This window comes from Xiphophorus hellerii, chromosome 12, assembly GCF_003331165.1.
Source record: "Xiphophorus hellerii strain 12219 chromosome 12, Xiphophorus_hellerii-4.1, whole genome shotgun sequence".
Classification (NCBI taxonomy): Eukaryota; Metazoa; Chordata; class Actinopteri; order Cyprinodontiformes; family Poeciliidae; genus Xiphophorus; species Xiphophorus hellerii.
The window spans coordinates 10,926,603-10,952,554 of NC_045683.1; the positions used below are offsets into that span (position 1 = coordinate 10,926,603).

General features: G+C 42.1%; 1 protein-coding gene across 2 annotated transcripts in view; it reads right to left on the bottom strand.

Moving 5' to 3' along the window:
• sema6a (sema domain, transmembrane domain (TM), and cytoplasmic domain, (semaphorin) 6A) overlaps positions 1-25,952 on the bottom strand; it is a 146,879-nt gene that overhangs the window by 51,050 nt on the left and 69,877 nt on the right. For both annotated transcript variants that reach the window (XM_032579603.1, XM_032579602.1), the window contains exons 4-7: positions 13,813-13,873; positions 11,639-11,701; positions 11,085-11,186; positions 656-746 (exon numbers count right to left, since the gene is read on the bottom strand). In XM_032579603.1, the coding sequence (XP_032435494.1) occupies positions 656-746; positions 11,085-11,186; positions 11,639-11,701; positions 13,813-13,873 (317 nt within the window). The remainder of the gene's footprint in view (positions 1-655; positions 747-11,084; positions 11,187-11,638; positions 11,702-13,812; positions 13,874-25,952) is intronic.

Genomic DNA, 25,952 nt, shown 5'->3' on the forward strand with positions numbered 1-25,952 from the left:
GAATGCTCCTTAAAACCACAGGGTATTGATTTTAACCAAGTGCTCTTTTTCATTAACAGGGTGTGTCCAAATTCAGGGACTGCAACCTTTAAAGGTTGCATTTGACTATAAATCATGTTAAATAAGTAATAAAAAAAAGAACTCAATTTATTTAACAGCTTGTGTTTAGCACCATCAACTAGGTGACAGGACGTACGTCAAAGTACGGGGCTAAATCTGAGGCATAGACTATCCACTCACTTCCAGTCTTTGAGGTCAATTAAGGATCAATGAAGATCAAGTCCTTCAAAGGGGGACACACCCAAAATCTTTGGACACACCTGAAGTCTTATTGCCCGACTTTCTCACCACAAACGGCTAATTCAAGAACAACTTCCTTTATTACTTAAATTTATCTTAGTCAGATAAATTGTCAAGCTAATAGCACAGCCCTTCATATCGAGGGCCTTTGGTAAAAGCTTAGTTACTTCACAAACAGTCACATCTTTACAGCAACTTGCTGACTCCAAGCTTAGATGAGAAACATTTTTAATATTGCAAGATCTTGGTAAATCTCTAGTGAACTGCATTATTGAACAGCTTGTTTTTTAATGTCAACAGGATATGTTGTTAGAGTGTCTGGATGATTGATTTGCATAGAGAAATTTAGTCTTACCAGCAAAGAGTGCAACATTAGCATGCTTGGCATCGTATGGACAGCGCGCCATCCCACTGATCTCTTCTCCTAAAGGCTCCAAGGAGTCCATCTGCGGGACAAGAAACATCAGAAAGGTCAGGAGCAAATCAGAAATGTATTGAGTATGGCGTCAATAAGACCAGCTGCACAGCCAGTTGAAAGTAATGATCTTGAAAAATGTTCTCAAAGACAGTGGTAAAAGCCAAACATGTTATCATAGGGAGGGTGACTTAATGAAAACAAGAATGTCTTATCCAACCCAGCAGTGTGCTCATTTAACTAAATAACCTCTGGATGCCATCCTGGTGCCCTGCTGAGGTTTGTCAAAGCCGCCCATGTGGGTGTATCTGGGAAGCTGTCGCCAAGCGAGAAAAACAGAGACACTTTCTACAGAGATGTCTCAAAATAAGGATGAATGGATTTTTTTCATTCTCCAACTGTGCTGATGGTGAAAAAGAGTTTTAGCTACCCTCAACCAGATCTTCATCACAGGTCTAGGCATTTTTTGTTTTGTTGTGAAGATGTAAAAAAGAAAATGTGTGGAGAAAAATGCAAAATGTTGTGAGCAGGCAGCCTTAAGCAAAGGTTGTAAGAAGTTTTAGTTGTAGATTGTGTAATGGTGACTGTTTTGGCTGCATTCCCATGGTCTTGTGCTGATGCGCCTTGTTTGGGAAGAACTCGTTAAAGATTTTTTAATATACTGTAAAAGGAGACCAATTCTGTTTCCTTGAATAAATTAGGATAGGCTATCCAAAACATCTTCATTACATTTTTTTAGTAAAAAATCCTTCTCAGATAATGAGACCATGCCCGTTTTGTTGCTTTAGGACTGTCACTTTATGCAAATAAGCTACTGCTGGAAGCCATGCCCCCCAACTTTGTGTTTACACTTTATACATGCATAGTTGAACAACATTACATCTGAGTCAGACCCAGATTAACCCAAATGTACAACCAACAATGATGTAGCTATTGGTCGAGTGGACCTGCATGAGGAGGGTTTAATATGCAGGTTTGCAATGAGTGTCCCATCTGGTCTAGGGATGCCCTGGGATCCATCAGAATGACCTAGAGAGTGATGCTGGGGAGAGGGAGGTTCGGGTTTCCTTTCTAAACCTTTTGTCCCTTGAAACTTGATCTCAAATAGGTGGAAGACAGTGGCTAAATGGATGTTATGGAAAATATTGGTATTGGCAGATATTTAGATGGCATCCTTTATATAAGTAAAATATGTCATTTAATATCTGTATTAGTTGTTTGTTAAATTAATCCTATTATGTTGCCAATTCCAAATCTGTTTAGAGTAATTTTCAAGGCACTGAAAATTAGTGTTTTCATTCTAGCCGACGATCTATTGAAAATGGAATTAAGACAAGTTTTTCCAGTTTTGTTCCAGTGAAATTGGCAGAGCATGGCACATAATCAGACATGGATGAAAGGTCACTATCATCCCACCATGGGATAGCTTGTGTTGCCCAGCATGTCTCAGGATGCTCTCTTACTCTGGCTAATGACCAGAGGCATGCAAACTCACAGATGAGAGAACATTTCACTTGCAGTTTACATATCATAGTCGTTTTTCCGCCTGTATCTCTTTCTATCTTGTTCTTGACAAACAGCTCTCACTTTCTCCACCATCTTTTGACAAAGTCTTGGGGGGGAACGCCACGGCTTACTAAGGCTGCAAACTGCTTACGCCGCCCTTTCTGGTCTCGAAACAGGTCATTTTGTCTTCTATTCCTGTCTCGGCGGAAACGGTTATCATCTGCCCACTAAAAAGGTCACACACTCACACACACAAACCCCAGCGCAACGGTGGAAAAGCTTGCCAAAGAAATTGTTGAGGCTGATTTGGCAGGGAAAATTATAAGTGACCTTTTACAATAAACACAGAAGCACCAGTGGCATGCAGGGCATTGCACAGACTCTCATTCCTTCTGTTTCTGCAGCAATTAAAGCAGGATAATACCAATGCAAGACGGACGCAAATTGTTATAAGACAGGAAAGGCTGTAATTATAGATTAGACAGATCAGAGCAGACATGAGTAGCTGAAGGTCAGGTGTAGTTACTGAATCTGAGTGCAACGTCAGCATTTTCTGTCGTCTACGTAACATAAGCACCCCGTCCGTCTTTGACGAACACTAACATATCACTCCATACCCCTTCCATCTTCTCAGATGATTTCACTGATGCAGTGACCTCTGTCCGCTGGGCCTGGCCGGCTGTCACTAATCTGTTCCTGCCGTACAAGCAAAGGAAGACACTCCAAGCCCCACTGCCGCAGATACGCATACGGCTCCAATCTCCTGTTGAGTTGGCATGTGTGGGGAAGCAACACCCTAATGCTCCCTCACATGGCGTTAGCCCTGTCAAAAGCAATATTCAGTGTTTTGAAATATGGCAGGCAGAAAAGGATAAACCTGCCACACTCCACCACAATGTTTTTAAGCAGAAGGAAATTCAATATTTGAACTGGTTGAGAGAATTGTAGCATTTTTCCGCCATTAAGCAGACAAACATTATTATGCTGTCAACCCTACTGGCTGCAAAGAAGACAGACGGGTTTCAGCTTTGTGGAGACACCGTTCAGCATAATGAGAGCTTTGTCACATGTTGCATTAACAAAACATTCTAGTGCATTTTGGCAGGCTAAATGTACAGTAACCTTGGCTTAAGGTACAATGCATCTAGATGAATTAATTACTACAACAACTCATTAGTGTTTTCCATGGGCTATATGCTAATTAATTAGACAAACACAACATGGAGCGGGAACATGCCCATCAGGAAGATTATAATTGGTTCTGAATTAAAAGTGAGGTTCTGATCCCACGTTTGTGTGGTTCCGTAAGGACGACACATCAGATGTTATCAGGAGATTTCTTACTCAAAACAAATTTATGCTACTTGAAGAACCATGGGACTCGAATTGAATAGCTTAGTGAAATTTATTTTTACATTATTTGTTGACTGCACCAATATGTAGTGTGCCAGAGTCAATATTGTTGCCACGTTTAACTACAGATGTGCATAAATCCTTTCTAAGTCAAGCCTCAAGTCTTTGATGGGCAAGTCCAAGTCAAGTCTTTCAGAGAAACTTCCAAGCCAAGTATTGAGTCTTTTTGGGGCAAATCTTTGAGAAGTGAGTCCAAGTCATCTCAAGCCTTTGACTTGCTTCTTAAAGTCTTTGAGTAGAAAGTTCAAGTCAAGTTTCGTGTCTTTTGTGAGGCAAGTAAAAGCTGCATGTCAATTCTTTGAGGAGCAAGTCCAAATTGGATCAAGATCATAGTGATGAATATTAAGAAGCTACAGAAAATATGAGCAGATGGTAACAAATCATTAATAGTCACTGCCCAGAAGCATCTTGGGTATTAAACTGAATGCACCCTTTGACAAAAATTATGTGCTTAAATTGCTGCATTAGCTGTCTGAGCTCCAGTCTGTATACATACCAGCTTGCCTTCACTCATGATTACATTAAACAAAGATTGCCAATCAGACTTGAGTCCATGAGCTTAAGTCAAGTCCGAAGTCTTGGTTTTACAAGTCAGGTCTGAAGTGCCTCCACCTAGTCTGACTGAAAAAACTGCAGTTTGTGGGCATTACAGGTTTTTCTGAGCTGGCATGTATCATTTACTGGAAAACAGTAAAGCTTAATGTTTCATGGACTGTGTGCTGCACATTTCATAGGGTTTATTAATATTGGAATGTGTCAGCCCTTCCAAAATAATAAAAGTTCTCAGTAATTCATGACTATGACTTGGTTCTTAGAACCCAAAAGTCCCCACTGTCTTACTCCTTGCTTGCTGATTAATTTATAGATGGTTGACCTACTCTTTGCAGCTGGGTTAAGCCCCGGCAAATGTATTCTACTGCAAAATATTTTTCCACCTGAAACAGCTCTCTCCATCCATAAAGGTCAAGTGCACCAGTTCGCACCTGTCCTGGGAGAGGTGGTGCAATCTAAAAACAGAACATACTTCCCCGGGAGATTAATAGTCACGGCCCATTTCTCCGTAACCAGTTTCTGAGGAATAGAGGGATGAAAAATGTATGTTAACACATTCTGGACTAGAAATAGAAACTAGAGTGTTTGTGGCTGTTAAAAAAATCTTTTTTACCCTGACTCATCAAAATCTTAACTTCCCTTGTCTGTTTGAGAGTTATTTTTCAACATGTAATGGAAGTAAATGAGTCCTTTTTGATGTAAAGTTACTTATAATTCAGCATTTTATTGTGTTTTTACAGGCTTACTGTCTCAATAGAATAGACTTTAAAGAAAAAAATGGGTAATAGTATTTTTTCAAAAACAGCAAACTCTTGAGTGTGCACAAATAATTTCAAGTGCACTAAAATCAAGTCCAGGCCCCATCACCTGGGAGTCTTAGAGACTCCCCACCAACCCCCACTGCTGCACCAGGCAACAGGCGATGAAACTGACTCCATTCATATATCAACCCAGCTGGATGGGGCATTTATTATGGCAGCGCAGCAAGAGAGTGACAGAGGGAGAAGGCAACAGAAGGAAAGATGGTACAGTGATGGGAGCGATGGAGGGAGTGAGGTGTTAGTGCTTTGCAGACAGAGAGAAAGAAGAGGGAAGAAGAGATGGGGGGAGGGAAATAGAGTTTAATGTTGCAGAGGACTGAACAAAAAGACTGCATCATGCTGTCAAGGTCTTTTAACGTATACTTTCTGGAACACAAAGTGGATGAGGCAAATCAATATTGAAAGCCAATAAAGAGAAAACCTTGATCACATTCTAAAACAGACACAGCAGAAACACAATGGGGAGTTAAAAATAAAGAAATAACTAGGTGGGAAAGCCATTGAAGCAGAAAACAATGTGGGTTGGTGCTAGTTTGGGCTGGCGCCTTCAGTGGTCCTTCTTTCTCCCCTCCTTTCTCCTCATCTATTCCTCTCAGTCCCTCCTGCTTGCCCTCGCAGCGTCGTTGATTAATGTGGGATGAGGCTGGCCGCAAAACAGAGGCTCTTTTCAATGCTGTCACACTGGTGAGATGGAGAGCCAAACTGTGGCCAAGGTGGATTTAACCACACACACACACACACACGCATCCACACACAGAGAGAGTTTTGACCAGGCTGCCTGGATAAGCCCAGCAGGCCATCAAAGGCCTGGTATCTGCCCTGAGAGTCTGCCAGCAGAGCAGCATGGGAGAAGCTTTGAAAAATGTGTGCTGTAAGGTTGCATGTTTGCAATGGTTTCACTGCAAGCTGCTTGGGTACACGCATACTTTTTAAAATCATTATCCACTCACAAAAATGACAGCTTCTTTATGAGAGAACAAAGAATTAAAACTATATTTCAAAATTGTATAATTGTAAAGTGGAAGAAAAAAATCATGCATGCACGTACATTTATCCATAATAACTGGAGAGGCTGAACAGGTCTCAGGGTCAGGTGAGAGAATTTGTTGACACTACGGCTTTGTGCTGGGCAAGTTAAGGGAAAAGTGCTGAACATTATGATAGTGGTGGCAGCATTTTGTTTGGGGACACTTCTCTGAAGCTGATTAAAAGTTGATTAGAAGATGAATGGAGCATAACAGAGCAAAGCAGGATAAAAACCTGACAAATATTTCAAAACAGGGGAAAATGTTCACCTTCCCACAGGACAACAGAGTTACAGTAGAAGAGCTTATCAAAAGCATATTTATTTGTATGACCACCCTGATCAAAATCCACATTTTAAAACTGATTTTCACATAATGCTCTCCATCCAACTGACTGAGTCTGAGATATTTTACAAAGATAACAGGCCTTAGATGTGCAAGGCCAGTAGAGACATACTCCAAAAGAGGATTATGACTCTATTGAGTTAGAGTGAATAAATACAATCAAATTTTAATCAAAACATTTCAGATTTTTGTTTGCAAATAAAAATAAACCATATATTATTTTGTTTCCACCTTAAAAATGTTCAAGTGAATACTTCTGCAAGTCAATGTAAATTGAAGACACTAAACTACCCAAACAGATCTAGCTAAACAAAATTCATCTGAAAGATATATTGCACAACCATAAATAATACTTTTTCTGATTGCTCCCCCAAAATCAATAAATCAAGTGTCCTCATTTTTCTGTCACAGGCAGGTTGTTTTCTCCATAGGTTTTATAACTCCTCCCCCACGCATCCCAGTAACTCCAGCAGACTCGCAGCAATATCGGTGCACTAACTGCTAAAACAAACCTTGAAACCATAACCAGAGGCGCTATAAAAGCTAACCAACCCTGATAAATTCAGAGACATAAAATCCACTCTCCCTGCAGGAGGAGTCAGTGAATTGAAAGACGCTCACTCTTAGCATGCTGAACCACAAAGCCAACGGAGTGGAAACATCTTCCTTTTCTGATAAACAGACCTAGTGGACCAAAGCAGGAGAATGTTCCCCCACAGGCTACACAGATAAAATCTCAATGTCGCATCGCATTCAGACAAGGAGAACAGGAACACTTGTAGGGACAAAAAAGTCCTTCATGCCTTATATATGTCCCTTCAACTTTGAATGTGAAAACAATCTTTAGGTAGTTTCTGTAAAAAGAGTATATACCAAATTTGGGGGCTTAACATGAAATAATTTAGATTACCACCATCTACATAAGTTTCTTTTCACTGTTCAGACTGTAAAACTCCAAAAAATGAAGTATTGCTGCTTGGGAAGCAATATAATACTTCAAAATAAATTGAGCAAAACGTAACTAACGCTGGAGCCCTTCAATAGCTTCTCAAATCGAGCAGTAGAAAAGATCACAATGGTTGCAATTCCACTGAATGCCAACATATTTGGACTGTTAGATGGCCTTTCACTGTCTTTTATATCCAAACCTAATAGAGTTTAAGAGACATGAGGTCATTGTAATGATGGAAAAGATGGGCAGTATTGTGGAAAATGTGGTTGGATCCAAAACATATTTTTCACTGCAATTATATGGTAATTTAATGTTTGTTGATATCTTGCAGCCCTCACCTTGTTTCTTTTCTTTTATTAAGTGCTTTATTTACTTTACAGACAAGAAGCAAGCTTTTAGGTCAGATCAGCTGTTCAACAGAGCAGAGAAGCTTGAGCACAATTTTAACTTAACATGGATTTTTATCTGCTCAAATACCCTTTATAATTCCAGTTATATTTTCAGGATTTATAAAATTAAGATTTATTCTGATGCCATTCAGCGTTGAAGTGCAAAAGTAGATTTTTCTGAAAATGATCACATATTTCTTTCCTTACCTTCACGGTTTTATGTCAACCTTGTAACCTGATTCACTCTAGGAAAATTGACAATATGAATACTAAAGTTTTTTTTAATTCTCCAACCAAATATTTTTATATGTTTCTGAAAAGTTGCGTTCATTATTCTGTTTTTTCACTAATTTTCTCCAACATGTGACGCTTTTTAGGAATAGTTGGACTTACACGAGACTCTAATATTTAGTTGACAACTAAACTTGCTGATACTGAATTTTATTTAGAGGTGTCAGAGTAAAGGGACTTAATAAGTATAGACACTGAAAAAAAGAAGTACTTTTTTTAGTGTCCAGTTTCTTCCAGTTAGGATAAAGTGCTAAAATATTCTGTGGCTCTAAAGTGACTCTGTGTGAAAAAATTCATCAGGTAAAGGTGTGCATGTTGTCCACAGCCTGGGTTACCTTGTGATATGAATCTGGGTTTATTTCTGATCTGGGATATTCTTGCCTGGAAACACATCTTTTCTCCTTTATTTCCCCTGTGCCTTGTTTATTTGAGCAGCTATGATGTTGGTTTCTATTAGCATAGGTAGAGAGAGTGACTGAACTGGTTATGTGAGTACACTAATTGAAATAACACTTTTTTTATTTTTATTTCTTGCACACCATAAAAATGTAGGTTTCATCAGAAAAGATAATCCCTCCTACCCATATGTTTTCTATGTCTGTACATATGCCTTCCTATAGATGTCTCACATGTCTATTTCTATTAACAGCTTTATTTTTCAAGTCAATTTTATTGTCCACCTGCTCTTCTTTTTTTTTTTTTTTGGCCTGAGGTTAAAAAATAAATCACTTTCTGTGCTGCTTTCACTTTTCCTGAGGGAATTATAATGCCTTCCAGACACTATGCCTGCATGAATACAACCCCAAAGAAGTTTACAGGAGATGGCTGAGTTGGATTTCAGGACTGTGTCATCACCTCCATTTCACAACATGTGTGTGGTGGGCGTGTGTGTGTTTGTGTGTGATTGAATGCAGGTTGATAGGTTTCTGTGCTTCTAAATCAAGCACATCAAACTGGAGACAAAGACTTCAGAAGACCTGCTGACTGATGAAAGTCATTTAATCCATGACACAATAGTTCATACAGGTGGACTCAAAACATGCTGAGGCTTCTTGTTTTTATATAAACTTGGAAAATGAGTTGAGTTAATCTTGCTATTACAAAGGCATACCACAAATCGTGTTGTTCCATCTTTGAAGACTAGTGTGTCCCTTTGGAGGCTCTGAAGCTTTGAATGGTGCAGAGTTCAGTGATCAGACATTTCAGGGGTTGTTTTTTCTTTTTACATATTTAGGGATCCGACTGACTGCGAATGACATTTCAAAGCTGTACAAGTTGTCAATTATCAGCCAAATCATATTTTCTGCTGCAATATTTGAGGCCCACTGATTTTTGTAGCATCTAATTTTGGCAAACATGTACAGAGTACATGACATCTGAAAGCTGTCATTCTCATGTAGCTGAACATTTTCACATAAAATTTGTGATGTATCAAATTAAATATACAAGAGTCGAAAGACAAAGAAAGTAGCTGCAGGATCATTTTGGTATCAACCAGCATGCAATAGTGTGGCAAGTACAAGAAAGAGAAAGTGGGAAAAGACAAAACAAGTGATCCTCATTTATGAAAACTGCTGAAGATTTGGGCACAGAAATTATCATAAGACAAAATACATGTGATTTATGATATACGTATGTATACTGGTCAATCCAAGCACAGGAAAACAGCCATGTGTTGATAAATTTAGGAGAAAACAATAGCAAATAACCTGTTGTGTAATGTCTTATTTTATGATCATATTTACCAAATAGAAACATTGTACAGTAAATTTCTGGAATTGTGTGATGAAGTCCTGACAGTCCTCAGACTAGAGCAGCACAATATTAGTAAAACATGATACTGAGATATCATTGTTCAATCTTGTGATGACAATACTGATTGCATTTAACTCACATTTTCCTCTTTTTCATCCTCATGATTTTCTCATATCATTAAGAGCTACATAAAAACTGGGCATTTAAGGAAGTGATACATCATCTAACTGGCCAAATGTTTGATGGACTATCATGATTTAAATGCATTAGGCCTGGATTATAATAACCTTCTGAATATGTAATTCAAAGTGTCTTTTGTGACTGTGAGTTTGCAGACACTAAATAATGCAAAGAAGATTGCTGTTCCATATATTGTGCAGCGTCAACCCAGGTCAATATTAGTTCATCGCACTGCAGAGCAACAGTTTTACACCCAACAATCCAATGCAACATTGTGCAGATGTGCACAAAGTTATCTCCCCATTAGTGCCCTTTGCAGCTGCTTTCCACTAACATCCATATTTGAACATGTGCATCCTGTCCAAACCACCTCTGTTGAGGCTCATGTCTCTAAAGCAGCAAATTCTCCACCTTGAATGCATTACTAGAGTTTGGCACACTTTAACTTTCAAACCTTAAATCAATTTTATAGCCTCTGATCATTTTGCTCTAGTAAACCTTTGCCTCATGTGCCCAATAATGACATAAGATGTTTGAAGTAGCTCCTGTTTATTGTTCACTATCTGTTTTGTGCAAGCAATCAGCAATTAATTACTCAGCCAGTTCAAATTTATAGAGTAATATTGTTTAATGTACATTTTCCTGAGAAATTCTGATCTCAAATCACTGCTATAAAAATGTTTCCAATTCAAAATACAACCAATTTTATTCACAATAGTTTTAATATTTCATTCTTAAATGTCCTACAATATTTAGGCAACTACACTGACACAAATGTGCAGAGCCGATGGACCACTCATACAGTCTTCTTTTCTAAACTTCAAAGTAATTTGATAGAAAAAGCCAATAAAAAATTTAAACCACAATAAACAAATCACCTGAAATCCAGCAGTGTAAAACATAAATTGGCCATAAACACATAAATCCACAGTCAATACTTACATTCACAATACGCTACCTGCAGTGGGTTTTATCTGGGTTTACCGTATGCTCGCATTCAAAGTGACAAATCTCAAAAAATGTTTCAAAATTACGCTGCAACTGTTTTTCTGCTACATGCACTTTTGATAAATGAGGCCCAGAGGGTGCAGTATATCTGAGAACAAATGTGTCTACACGAAGAGTTGCATGCTTCCCTACCTTGTAGGTTCGACAGGACGGATTGAAGGCGTTTGTTCCACAAACAAACAGGGTGTCACCGTTTTGCTGCAGGAGGACTTTGATGAAATTGTGACACTCATCCTTCAGGGAGCAGAGAGCAGGATAAAAGAACAAAACAGAGAGAAAGTGAGCGGTGACATTTCTGCCTTTATACTTTCACACTAATAGCAACATTTGACTCAGATCAATAAGCTTGTTCTTCCTTTTTTGCTTTTCTGGTAAAGTACATGCCATCCATGTGTAACAAACACTAACTTTTCGTCAGGGGACGCAATGTTTTCAGCTGATTTTAATGGCCTTGTTTTTAATCAAACAATAAATCTTTTTGCACGACTGAAAGATATGAAGATTCCCACTGATGAACTTTATAAATTATGTAAACCATAAAAAAATAAGTTGATGCATCTTCAGGGTCATATTTCAATGTCTGTGTGTGTGTGTGAAGAACAACAAAACAGAGAGACTCAGTTATTAAATCAGATGTGTACTTGTGTAAAATGTGACATACTCGTAAATTGTGATGAATGTGTTACCTTATGCTTTCCTTTCATTCGGCAAGTGTCCACGTCTGCCTGTCTGGACTTCCAGGTCATTTTCTGAGAAAAAAACAGAAATAATCGATGTAAACAGGACACAGAGAGAAGGAGAGTTTCTGAGAGTAAACAGACTCAACATTTTGGCGGGAAAAAAAAGCCCAGGCAGACAGCTCAATATCCATCCATACAGGGATCAATAATCATCATCTGAGATTCCCCATCATTGATTCCCCACATCAGGAAACTGCTCTGAGACCAACTTTATTCTGAGCACTGATGGATGATCTGTTTACCGCTCTGAAAACCTAATTTCTCTGCCAGAGAGGTGGAAGCACAATGCAGGCCACAGATCAGAGCCGATTCTAACCAAGGACAAATTCCACCCTATAGTCCACACACTGATTAATCAATGCTAAGCCACATGCGCGATCATGCACCAACACTAACACACATACACCATTCGTTGTGTGGCCTGAGGGTCAACGCTCAGCCACGGGTTCAGACCACCGTGTGCCCCGCCGCCGTTGTGAAGCATGTTTGGAGCTCAGCCGCTGATTAAAGACCTTCGGTCATCAATCAGTCTTCGCCTCTCCTCACCAGCCTTTCATCTGCAGCCCGCTCTCATTAAGACCCACTCACCGGGCTTTGACATTGAAGTGGAGGAGACGGAGGGTGGTTGTGTACAAGAGAACACCCTTGTTTTGAGCTTTGTTTGCATCTATTATGTTGAGGGCAATGGATGCCAGTGAGTGGGTAAAATGAAAAAGAGGATGGACATTGCAGCAAAGATGTGGTGAAAATATCTGATACTGTTTAAATATTTTAAATGTTTGTAATTAAATTCCCTTTTGGTCAGCATTAACATTACTGTGCAGAAGTTTAAAACCGTCCTTTCTTGAATTCTTATTATTTTCTTAATCAATACCTTTGCAGGCCTTCGAAAAAGCTACAACAGTTTTGAGTGTTTGGGCGTTTTGTTTTTTTTTGCTGATTTTTTATTCCAGGCCTGGTACCTGACTATGTTAGCATGTTCTGCACTTTAGATTGCACCGTTGATAGTTTCTCGAGCACTTGAACAGCCTGAAAGACTGTTTTGAAAGCATAGGATAATGGACCAGAGATATGCATCATCTACTGTCTGCAAAGTTTTCTGCTAATTGCTCATCAGGAATCAACTCGGTGGAGCTAAAACAGATGTATGCCCACAAAAGTCTGTTATCTTCTGTACTGCTTTGGGACATGCTGCTGACAAGAAAGTAAAGAATCAAGTTGTAAAAAAAAAAAATTGCAAAAAGACTAAAGAAAAAAATGTTAATTTGACATTTGAATCCTGAAGAAATACTGATAAAGACCATTTCAAAATATTAAAATAAAGTCTGGCTCTTTGGAGCCAAAATATAAAGATGTCTGCAGTGGCTCCTTAAGCCCCAGAAAATGTCTCTGACATGAGTTGTATGGCTCAAGCTCCAACACCATGGCCATCCAGAAGTAAGAGACTATGTTTTTGTTTTTGATCGTCTCCATAGAAACGTCTCTGAATCCAAATGGACTTGTTGGCGTGCTGACAGCAAACATTTTGATTACAAAATGATGCATTCACTCTGAAACATATATCTTGATGCTGTGGTGCGTGTGTGACTTTAACCTGTTAGAAACTGAGACAATCATTAAACATCATACAGAACTATTTGGTTGTCATGGAAACTGAACATAGACTGGCTGAGAGACATTGCTGTCCAAGAAATCACCCTAACCCTTCTTCATTGCTGCCCTGTGGATAGCAAAAATCCATGAATTTTTTTTACATATGAGAAAAAGAAGAAAAAAAAAAAATGAATCAAGACTTTCACTCAGCTTTGTAACGTGCCAAGATCCTTCCTTTTAGCATCTGCTACACCTCTATTAAACTTCCACCGTCCCACTGATGAGCAACGCATGACGCAGGCGGTTTGTTAACCGACTGATTGGATAATCGTCTTTGCAGGGTCACCATGGCAAGCTCACGTCTCTGAGCAGGTGTGTAAGAGTGCTGACGAGCACATAGATGGAAGAATGCACACAACCACGTGCTCATACAGACACACAGAGCGAGGAGGGTTATTAGGGTTACGCTGTCAAATCGCAGCCCGACGAGAATAACCAATCCTCAGAGAGTCCCACGTCTCACTCACCTTACTGAAAAAGATCTCATCACCGTTGGCAGTCTCCGTGTCCACTGTGTATATGTGATCCCTGCCAGAGGAGGGGGGAGGAAAAGAAACAGAGAGAGAGGGAGAAAAATGAGAAGATAAGACTTCAGACAGCAACACAGAGTCAGAAAAATCTACAAATAATAAGCCTGTGTTCTTTCTTCTTTCTCTATTTCCCCCCCGCAGGCAGCAAACAATGTCACAAAATGGGACTTTGTATAAACTATGTTTAAACTTCAAAAAATTACAATAAACAAAGGAGGCCAGAGCTATTTGCTCTGTCAGACAGAAACAGTCAACAAAGCTTTAGAGCTCTGCGGCGCAGGCCTGGGGACAAAAGCCTCTTTGTCCAGAGGAAAGGTCCTAATGGGGGGGCGATGGAGGAGGGAAGGTTGAGACGGGAGGTGCCAAGTCACTCAGGGCTGTTCAGGTCAATTAAGTCTGCTGTTTCAGCCACAGGAAATCTATACTAACACTCATTATTGCTCGGACGAGAAAACGTATGCGTGCTAGCCTGGAAACATAAAAGCCTCTCCTGTGTTACGCAGTCCTGCCATAAAAGCCCCAGCAGGGCATATGGAAGACATAAAACTCTCAAAGGTTAACCAGCTCTCAGACAGACCAACGTGTGGCTATGCCTCCCTTGGAGATGGAGAGTCGAAGGTGTTGAGGTGGTGAGAACAGAACAAGAACAAAGGAAAAAAGGATTCATCTCATTTTGAGGAATAAAAAAAGGAGAAACAACCGTGATGAATGATGTATCTGTTTTAATTTTGGTGGAGATTAGTTGCTGAGTGAGTTTTTCTTTTTTATATCAAAGTGTGTAACAGTGGCATCGTCGGACTCGAGGTTTAATTATGTTCCAGCTCCCCAACCTGCGCTCAGACCGCCAGCCAGCCCTGCTCTCTCTCATTAGCTAAATCTAATAAAGTCTTTGGAGTAGCAGGCACCTTGAAATGAATTTACTTATATCGCCTTCTTGGGGAGGGGGGTGCCATGTCTGTGTCCTTGCGGACAAAACCCAGTCTTCACTCTGACACACAAGGCTCCATTTGAATAATTAATCTTTGGGAGAGTTTGGAATTAAGAAAACAGCTTTTTATAGGCGAAAACAGAGATGTCAGAGCTGTGGATGTAGGCCCAATATCCATCATGTCGTGTGTCCACAAACTGTGTCCGCGTCAGCTCCATCAGGGAGATTACTCATTAGGAAAGCAAAAATCTAATACTTCTAAAGTTTGAAGGTACAGTTAAGATGCAGGTTAAATTGAACCAAATATATTTGATATCTTAAATTCCCCCAGAGGGTTTTTTTGGCCAAAACATAAATAAACTAAAACATCAGAAAAAGTTACCCTCTCATGTTCCAAGATGTGGACCTTTTCAGGTTTTTTGTGCTTCTTTACACATTTGCATGTTAACGGTGTGCCAGGGATGCTATTCGGTCCTTGAACAATAAATTCAAGACGTATTTCTTTATTATCAGCACAAACATTGTTGTCAATACGAGTTGGAATCTGATTGGTCCCTTGTCAACTATCCTTTTTGTGGATCCATGAACTGGCTCTCAAGGTCTGGCCTTGGAGAGGAGGTGTCTGGTTTGCAAGGCTCAAGGTCTCATCTTTGGTTTTTGCAGTCTATGTGGGCTTGTTGGTATCCTAAGCACACACTGGACAGATCCACAACTGAGTTTGAAGTGGCTGGGATGACAGTCAACTCAACCAAGTTTGAAGCTGTGGCTCTGAACTGGAGGAAGGTTTTGTTTGTGTTGGATCTGAAGAATGGTAAAAACCAGATCCATAAACACAATTTATAGGGAAATCTGAAGGAGTATGAGGAGCTGGAGCTCCATTTATGGTTATTTGGTTCTTTTATAACCAAAGTGAAAGCCAAGCACGAGAGACAGGATCTCAAGGCGTAGTTGTGGAGAGGAGAGGGTGTCTAGTTTGAAAACCTCAGCGTCTGATTTTTGCCAATGATGGGAATCCATTTCTAAGTCCCAGCCCTAACCTACAGCAATCATTACAGAGGTTCATAACTTTGTGTGAAGCAGCTGGGAAGAGGATCTGTTTCTCCAAGTCTGAGGCTTGGAAGAGCTGACCTCCAAGAGAACTGCTTCTTCATGAGTTTGACGTTAGTCTCTGCCTAGGTAGAGGTTAATGACTGGCAGTAGGTTGGAGAGGCTGATATTGACGGTGGGAGACAGCACAAACAAAAAGTGAAGCCCTTGCGGCTCACTTGTGGTTTAAAATACAACCAAAAAAACAATATCCTTGATAGAAGAGGATAAAATGTGCTTCCTCCTTTGGGAGACAAAGTGTGGAGCCCCAACACCTTCAAAGGGCTAACAGAAGAGCTACTGCTCCTCTGCACCGAGAGGACCTAGTTGAGGTAGATAGTTCAGGCATCTGATAATGATGCTTATTGGATTCCTTCATTTGGAGGTTTTCTGCAGGGAGACCCCAAGCCTCATCCAGCACTTGCTTCACAGACTTTATATCCCTTATGGTGTGGTAACACTTTGAAGTTTCCCAGAATGAACTGGAATGTAGTGCTGGGGAGATGGATGTCCCACTAGGCCGGTTTCCTCTATGACAAGGTCTCAGATAATCAATAATAGATTAATGAGTGATCATTTCCTTCTTTCTGGGGCAATTTTGAAATATTTTACTCTAAAATTAAGGCAAGATTGAGCAGATTATGATCACCAAAGCTGGTATCTCATTTTCTGCTATGATTAAATAAATTTAATCAAATAATTCACCTGCAAAACATGTTCATTAGGAGTACTTCAGCACAGTTTTACTCAGTTTATTATTTAACATGTTCATGAAAAACATCACAAGCAATGCTCTAATAACTGGGGTAGTACTGAATTTGATAACAGCGGCTAAATCTTTGATGTACTAAATTAAAACAAAACTAAACTGTCTTTTAAAACACATTGAAACTTGTGGAAGAAGACATTAAATGTGTTCAGTTTAAGTGCTTGAAAGTCTCTTAAAAGTTATTCATTGAGTTTCATTTATATATTTATTTTAAGAATTCAAACACTATGTTCAAAAAGACAAAACTAAATCAAAAGCTATTAAATCAAAGGATTACTTGGTGGGCTTACTGTAATCCCCTGGGTTATTTCACTGCCTGGAGTTTTAAAACAGCTCATGAGTAATCTGTAATTGACTGCTCCACATTTTCTCAGCAGTAACCTTCCCTGCCATACTGTCCCGGCGCTGACAGCGTCCCTCAAGGGCCGAAGCCTTCCAGCTGCAGGGTTTTTGGTTCCAGCAGAGATTAGAGGAAGCCAAGCGGCAAGGCATCCCTCAAACATCCTGACCAGAGATTGAGGAGGACAATGGAGCGGCTGTGTCTGTGTCAACACCGGCTCTATAAACACACACATGTGCATAGAGACGTCCCCCTTCCCCCTTCTCCCATTCGTCGTACCCCAACATGGCGGCACAGACTCCCTCCAGAGCCCTTTTAACTTCTACAACACTGCTCCTGAACTCTCCTTACCCCGCGGTGCGGGTCACATCTGTACATTATACCGTACATCCTCTTAGTAGAACAAGAGAGAGGCAGCCAGACATGGAGTTTTCATTACTCTCATCGTATGAATGAACATTATTGACAATTCTGAGAATGTTATCTTTTCTTTGAATGATTATTCAACAAACAACCTCAATGAATTCCTTGAGAATCAGGAACCTGGTGCACAGGTTTAAAATTACATGTTGAATCCCATCAAATATTCCCACTCTTTGTTCAAATGGCCTGAACAATCTCACAGAATAATTCAGTCTGGATATTTGACCTCTTTTCTTAGCAGAATTTCTTGACTCAGCAACTTCCTACTATTTTTCAAGTTGGTTGAGGTCAAGCCTTTATAAAATTCTAATTTTAGCCTCCTTTCTTCATTTGTGGGCTAATACCATTTTCAGACCACCTATTGTGTCTAAGTTATAACCATCTGACTTAAGCCATCCCCCTCAGATAAAGGTACATTGGTTAAAATATTCATCAAGGATTGAATCTAGTTTAACCTGAAAGAGGCTGGATTTCCAGCATCACCGTTGGCAGTGACGCTAGCTTAACATTTAAGTTAAGCTGGCTTGTATAAGGGCGTGCATGAGCAAAAAAATTTGCGGCGCCATATTTTACGCAAAGTCGGCATGTATAAAAATTAACTTTGCGTCAAAGTTTGCGTAAATATACGCACACTTTTTCCTTGGCGTGAAAATGTGTGGCAGCCACGCACATTTTTTCAGTGAATATCAAACTACAAAGCATCAAAACTCACCTAAATGCACTGAAATTTGATTATATTCAGTGTGATTTAACCCAAGAAGCATCAAACCCGATGTTTTTTGTACTGCATTTATTTTTATACAATAACCTAAGACGTGTACAAAATAAAGAAAACAAAAATAAAAGGATGTGAAAACCTCACTAGAATGCAAAGAATACATTTCCTCAGCTTTTGTCTCGTAAAGATGTAACGCATTGGTCTGTGCGCCGAAGCGCATGAAATGCATCTATGGGGTAATTTAGTTGTCACTGAAAAAAGAAAACAGGTTTGGATCAGCAGATTAACTCCAAACAGGTTTGATTATTCTTAAGGTGATCAAGGTGTGTATACAATCACACATATATAACTGCGCAAAGGTGAGCTGCGTAATTGTGGCTCTGATGGAGAACATCGCCAATGGAAGGATTCAGAGGGAGCGATTGATCATATCAATCTGCTGGGAAATGTTGATAATGGTTTATCAGTGTAATCCAGACTGATCATCGTGGAGCTCTGAGCAAGACTTAAAGAAGGAGCCGTGCGGTACCGGTACCGGTCCAGCTGCAGTCATCCTTCAGTAGAGTCGCCAGCTTTGCACCTTTAGGGACCAAAAGCATCTCTATTCTGTAAATGTACAACTTATGCACATGATTCCACTATTTAGAATAAACGTCCAATTTACCCACTCAAAGTCTCTCTGACACTTATTATTTGGATTTTTTATTCTTTCTTTAAAATGTATTATTTTTATTTTTGTGAGGTTACCTTATGTTCCCTGAAAGCATCTTTTAAATCAAATATTGTCATGAGGTGGTGTGTTGAGGTGGTGAGGCAGACGCAGCGGACCCAGGTATGATGAAAATGTTGATTTTAATTATAAATAAACCCAGCAACAGGTAGTACACACACTGACAACGGATAGACTAGACATTGACAAGGACCCGACGAGGAACAAGGAACACAGGTGGAGTTAAATACACGGGAGGGTAATCACAGAGACGAGACACACCTGGGAACAATCAAGGGGAGGACAGGACAACGAAGAGACTAAGGACACAGAAAACTCTAAATAAACACAGAAAAACACAGATCCTGACAGTACCCCCCCCTCAAGGGCGGCTACCAGACGCCCAAAAAACAAAAACACAACAAGGGTGGGCGGAGGGGCGCTGGACGGGGGGCCAGAGTCCAGAAAAACAAAAAACTACCCACCATCGTGGGCGGAAACACAAGAAGGGCCAAGAGTCCATAAACAAACAAAAAACTACCCACAGGGTGGGCGGAGGCAAAGGAGGCAGGAACCACGGAGGTGGTCCGGCGGTCGTCCGCGGCGGCGGGAACCACGGAGGCGGTCCGGCGGCCGTCCGCGGCGCTGGAGGCGGGAACCACGGAGGCGGTCCGGCGGCCGTCCGCGGCGCTGGAGGCGGGAACCACGGAGGCGGTCCGGCGGCCGTCCGCGGCGCTGGAGGCGGGAACCACGGAGGCCGTCCGGCGGCCGTCCGCGGCGCTGAGTCCCGGGGGCCGCCCACAGACGGCGACGACGAGCCCCCCGAGGCAGGGTCTCTGGTGGAGCACAGGGGGTCTCGGTCGGAACGCTGGGGGTCTCGGTCTCGGGTGGAACGCAGGGAGTCTCGGTCTCGGGTGGAACGCAGGGGGTCTCGGTCTCGGGTGGAACGCAGGGGGTCTCGGTCTCGGGTGGAACGCAGGGGGTCTCGGTCACGGGTGGAACGCAGGGGGTCTCGGTCTCGGGTGGAACGCAGGGAGTCTCGGTCTCGGGTGGAACGCAGGGAGTCTCGGTCTCGGGTGGAACGCAGGGAGTCTCGGTCTCAGGAGGAACGCAGGAGGTCAGGGTCTCAGGAGGAACGCAGGAGGTCAGGGTCTCAGGAGGAACGCAGTAGGTCAGGGTCTCAGGAGGAACGCAGGAGGTCAGGGTCTCAGGAGGAACGCAGGAGGTCGGGGTCTCAGGAGGAACGCAGGAGGTCGGGGTCTCAGGAGGAACGCAGAAGGTCGGGGTCTCAGGAGGAACGCAGAAAGTCAGGATCTCAGGAGGAACGCAGAAAGTCAGGGTCTCAGGAGGAACGCAGGGGGTCTCGGAAGGAACACAGGGAGTCTCAGTCGTCTCGGAAGGAACGCTGGGAGTCTGAGTCGTCTCGGAAGGAACGCTGGGAGTCTGAGTCGTCTCGGAAGGAACGCTGGGAGTCTGGGTCTCGGAAGGAACGCTGGGAGTCTCGGAAGGAACACTGGGAGTCTCGGAAGGAACACTGGGAGTCTCGGAAGGAACACTGGGAGTCTCGGAAGGTGCGCCGGCTGGAACGCCGGCTGATTCGGCCTCGGGTGCGCCGGCTGGAACGCCGGCTGATTCGGCCTCGGGTGCGCCGGCTGGAACGCCGGCTGATTCGGCCTCGGGTGCGCCGGCTGGAACGCCGGCTGATTCGGCCTCGGGTGCGCCGGAGCGAAGCCTTGGAACCGGCCGCGTAGGCGAGCCGCAGCGAAGCCTTGGAGCCGGCCGCGGAGGCGAGCCGCAGCGAAGCCTTGGAACCGGCCGCGGAGGCGAGCCGCAGCGAAGCCTTGGAACCGGCCGCGGAGGCGAGCCGCAGCGAAGCCTTGGAACCGGCCGCGGGGGCGAGCCGCAGCGAAGCCTTGGAACCGGCCGCGGGGGCGAGCCGCAGCGAAGCCTTGGAACCGGCCGCGGGGGCGAGCCGCAGCGAAGCCTTGGAACCGGCCGCGGGGGCGAGCCGCAGCGAAGCCTTGGAACCGGCTGCGGGGGTGACAGCTCCGGAAGGCGACGAGGGGCCGGGTCCACCGGCGGCTCACGTCGCTGTCTCCGGGCTGACCGTGGAGGTGGCGGCTCCGGAAAGCGACGAGGGGCCGGGTCTGCCGGCGGCTCACGTCGCTGTCTCCGAGCAGACAGCGGAGGAAGTGGCTCCGGAAAACGACGAGGGACCGGGTCCACCGGCGGCTCACGTCGCTGTCTCCGGGTAGACAGCGGAGGTGACGGATCCGGAAGGCGACGAGGGGCCGGGTCCACCGGCGGCTCACGTCGCTGTCTCCGGGCTGACCGTGGAGGTGGCGGCTCCGGAAAGCGACGAGGGGCCGGGTCTGCCGGCGGCTCACGTCGCTGTCTCCGGGCAGACAGCGGAGGTGGCGGCTCCGGAAAGCGACGAGGGGCCGGCTCCACCGGCGGCTCAGGTCGCTGGCTTCCCGGACGGAGGTATCGACGGGGGCCGTATCCGGGGGGTGCCAACACCAGCCTTGTCCCCCGGAATAGCTCCCGCTGCAGGTCGGCGAGGGCTTCAGCTAGCTCCGTCTCCTCCCTGCTTGATCTCTGCCTCCCTCCGCTCTGCCTTTTTGGAGGGAACCTCACTCCAGCTGGGTCCATTTTTTTAGCAGCCTCACCGTTCGGTATGGTCGGGTCCTTCTGTCATGAGGTGGTGTGTTGAGGTGGTGAGGCAGACGCAGCGGACCCAGGTATGATGAAAATGTTGATTTTAATTATAAATAAACCCAGCAACAGGTAGTACACACACTGACAACGGATAGACTAGACATTGACGAGGACCCGACGAGGAACAAGGAACACAGGTGGAGTTAAATACACGGGAGGGTAATCACAGAGACGAGACACACCTGGGAACAATCAAGGGGAGGACAGGACAACGAAGAGACTAAGGACACAGAAAACTCTAAATAAACACAGAAAAACACAGATCCTGACAAATATATTATTATTTTATTATTATTATTGTAAATACTTATACTGCTATAAACAAGGACGTTGCCATGGTTATTGCCCCACGTGGTGGCAGACTTCCGGGTATTTATACTAATTTACATATGTTTTTATGGGTGGCGACTGGCGGACCAGCAGCTGCCCTCTATTTCTCACAAATTGGGATGTATAAAGGAAAGATGCGGGGCCACGCGCGTGCATACGTGCAAATTTCTTTGTGCGACGCACTTTTCTACATTTTTCCATACGCCAGGTTTTAGTGTGAAAACTGTGCACTCTTTAATGCTTGAGGCCCCAGATCTATTCAAAGATGTTTTGAAAAATAGGAGTTTAGGCTTATGAAGCTATTTCACATTCTCTCGGTTCAGATAACTTCAAGGCTGGAAAATTAACGGAGTGTTTATTTTCAAACGGTAGATAAATTAAACAAAAGACAGTGGCTGCCATCAATCAAAAACTCTTCAGTTTGTGTGAGAAAATGTCAGCTGTGATTTTGAGCACAGAGGGTCGACTTTATAATAACGAGTTTGTATGGTCTAACTAAACCGAGTTAATTTAATAGAGTTCTTTCTTTGATTAGTTGTGAATTTTATTTGAGGCTTTAAGTGTCTAGCTGTTGTGATTCTTCACAAGTAGAATTAAATGGACTGTGTTTCAAGGCCTCTCCTCCCTGCTGAGAACAGCTTACACATAAACTGCTGCAGATGAAAACACAAGTTAAAGCAAAAGCTAGTCTCATAACGTCATTTTATTAGTGGCCTGTTTTATTTTGCACTGAACAGTTCAGGAAGGCTTTCACCCTAAAGTTAATCTGTTTATGTCAGTCATCTTGAATTTCTCTCTTTCGTATCCCTGACTTTGAACTGTAAGAATATAGCTGCCAAGCACGATGTTAAACTTTTTTACACGGTTTAGTTTGAGCCAAATTCTAGGAGTTGGCGAATTTAAAGATCTGGAGCCAAATGAGATGCAACGGCACCCAGCAATTTACACAGAAGAAATAAAATCATCACTTCTTCTCTACTTCAACACAGAACCTAAACATGTATTAGTTAAGGCACTTAAGGTTTCCTGAGCTTGAAAATATCTGTTACAGAAAGTTGTTCACATTTGCAGTGTCAAGGTTTACTCTACTTGATCAGAGTTACCCATTCCAAATAGGAAAAATTAAATGAAATAACCATGAGATGAGGGTCATGACTTCTTTAAAACTGCATAATTTCTTTTCATAAACAGATCTGTCATCTGGTACTTCAGTTCATCAGCTAATGTCACTATAATGGATCCAGTGCATTAAATCTGATTGTTTTTTCCAAATAGCAGCAGGAAAACGCTTCAATTGGAAATCAAATTTATTGTAATGTTCACACTTCCATGGCAAATAAACTGCAGCAACATAAAATTAATTGATTGTTTCAGCATCCAAATTTAATTTCCCATTGGGATTGATGAATTACTTTTCAAATGAATTGAATGAAATATCTTTATCCCCTTTATCCGATTGAGCTAAATTCACGGTGCCTTCACGGTACCTACACTCGTAGGAAAATTTAATTACACCCATGATTATTGGGTTTTCTCTTTTGAATGATCTGGGGCCTCATGCATAAATCGTGCGTGCGCACAAAAAATGTGCGGAGCCATATTTTACGCACAAGTCGGCATGTATAAAAATTAACTTTGCGTCAAAGTTTGCATAAATATACGCGCACCGAAAAAAGTGCGGCAGCCACGCAAACTTTTTCTGTGGACAATATCAAACTACAAAGCGTCAAAACTCACCTAAATACACTGAAATCTGACTACATTCGGTGCTATTTAGACCAAGAAGCATCAAACCCGATGTTTTTCATGATTTTAATATTTTATTGTTTAAACGTAAACGATGAAACTGAACCGCATTTATTTTTATACAATGAACTAACACGCACACAAGATATAGAAAGTAAAAATAAAAGTATGTGAAAACCTCGCTCGAATTTTTCTCAGTTCTTGTCTCGTAAAGATGTAACGCATTGGTCCGTACGCCGAAGCGCATAAAATGCATCTATGGGTTAATTTCATTCTCACTAAAAGAAGAAAACGGGGTTGGATCAGCAGATTAACTCAAACCTGCTGATTAAAAATAATAAACAGGTTTGATTATTTTTAAGGTGATCAAGGTGTGTATGCAGCCACTCGTATATAAATAAGTAGCTGCGCAAAGGTGAGCCGCGTAATTGTGGCACAGCGCTTTGGCTCTGATGGAGAACATCGCCAATGGAAGCATTCAGAGGGAGAGTTTGTGATGCTTATGGACAAAAAGCATTCTGGTATTTAGAATAAACGTCCACATTCCCCACTCAAAGTCTCTCTGACACGCTGTCTGTCTTTAAATCCCGCCTGAACGCTCTACTGTTCAAACAGGCATTTGCAGGATCTCTTTTTTTTATTATTTGAATTTTTTTTTCTTTAAAATGTTTTTTTTTTTGTGAGGTGACATTATGTGTCCTCAAAACACATTTTAAATAAAATATATAAGTATTATTATTATAAATACTTATACTGCTTCGAACATGGACGTTGCCATGGTTATTGCTTCACGTGGTGGCAGACTTCCGGGTATTTATACTAATTTACATATGTATTTATGTGTGGCGACAGGGTGGACCAGGTGCGCGGCTTTATACGTCCGATTTTTAAAAAAAAATTTTTGTGCACCGCACTTTTCTAAATTTTTCGTCAAGTTTTAGTGTGAAAACTGCGCACTCTTTTATGCATGAGGCCCCAGGTCTTTACCAGAGTTTAGAACTATTTGAATCTAAGTTCAAGTGTATAAAAAACATTTAAGGATGGGTGGTCAAAAGGTGCAAAAACCAAAAGGTTGTCAACTTTTTTTTAACAGCCAAGCGTAATCCAAGAACATCACAGATTTCCAATAATGTTTATAATGTTTATAAGTAATAATGTTTAAAAATAATGTTTAAAAATAATGTTTAAAATTTAAAAAAAAAAAAAAAAAAAAAAATCAATTTCCATGGTTTGAAGGCATTGGATATGCTTTTTCATGAAACAGTACTGCCCTTCCCCCACCTGGTTCTGCAAGCCTGGTAAGGGAACATTACTACACTTTTCTCATGCTTAGTTTCTTGTCTGTAATAAAAAAAAAGTCAGTTAAATTAGATGTTTTAAAAGGAAAGTGAAAACAGAATTTCTTTCCTCAATAAAACACAACATATAGGTCAATTATTATGCTGATTGTCATGAACATTTTTACTTTATCTTGTTACATCTCTTCCTTTCAACTATCATGTCCATGTGCACCTTGCATTTTAAAATACCACGTTTCACTTGTAAAGCGAGTTGACTGGTGGATAGCGTAAGCCTGAGAATTTGCCTGCTGAGGCATTTTTCTTAATTTTATGTCCAACTAATTCACTGGCACAATGCTGTTACATAAAACATAAAGATTTAGAGTCTGCAGTGCCAAAGATGAAGCTCTAAAGATGAATGAAGTAAATAATGAAACACCCACAGCCTTTGACACCAGATGAGAAAAGAACATTGGGTGTCAATGTGTGGGCTTTCCATTTCCCAAAATTCAGTGACAAATATGTGTGAGCTGTATGGAAGGTATGCAAATATTCTGCTGGGCACAGATACGAAGCCATTGTGAAAGAATGAGTACGCAGGAAGAGAAAGGAGCTCAGTGATCAAGTCAAGACAGAAGAACAACTGAGCGTGGGCAAGAGTGTGAGACTGAGTACAGCGCAATGACAGAGAGGGTCTTCGTCGAACATGCAGCCATGAGAACACAGACTCTTTGTGAGGAAGAATGTCGTTTTCATAACAGCGAATTTCTTCTGGGGCGACTGTAGGCCAGCTCGGTCCGTCTGCTGGGTCTTTGTCAATCCATCTCACTCTCGGGCAGCAGAAAAGACAAGAATGTGATTAGCATGCATCCCTGCACCTTAAGCCACCACCCCACTCTCCACAAACTAAATGCCTGCACATCCAGGCTCCTCTTTGCCTCCCACCCTCATCCCCCATATTCCATTCTCTTCATAACTGGATCATGGGTGGTAGATGGAGGGGCCCATTGTACATTGTTTTGGCTTTCTT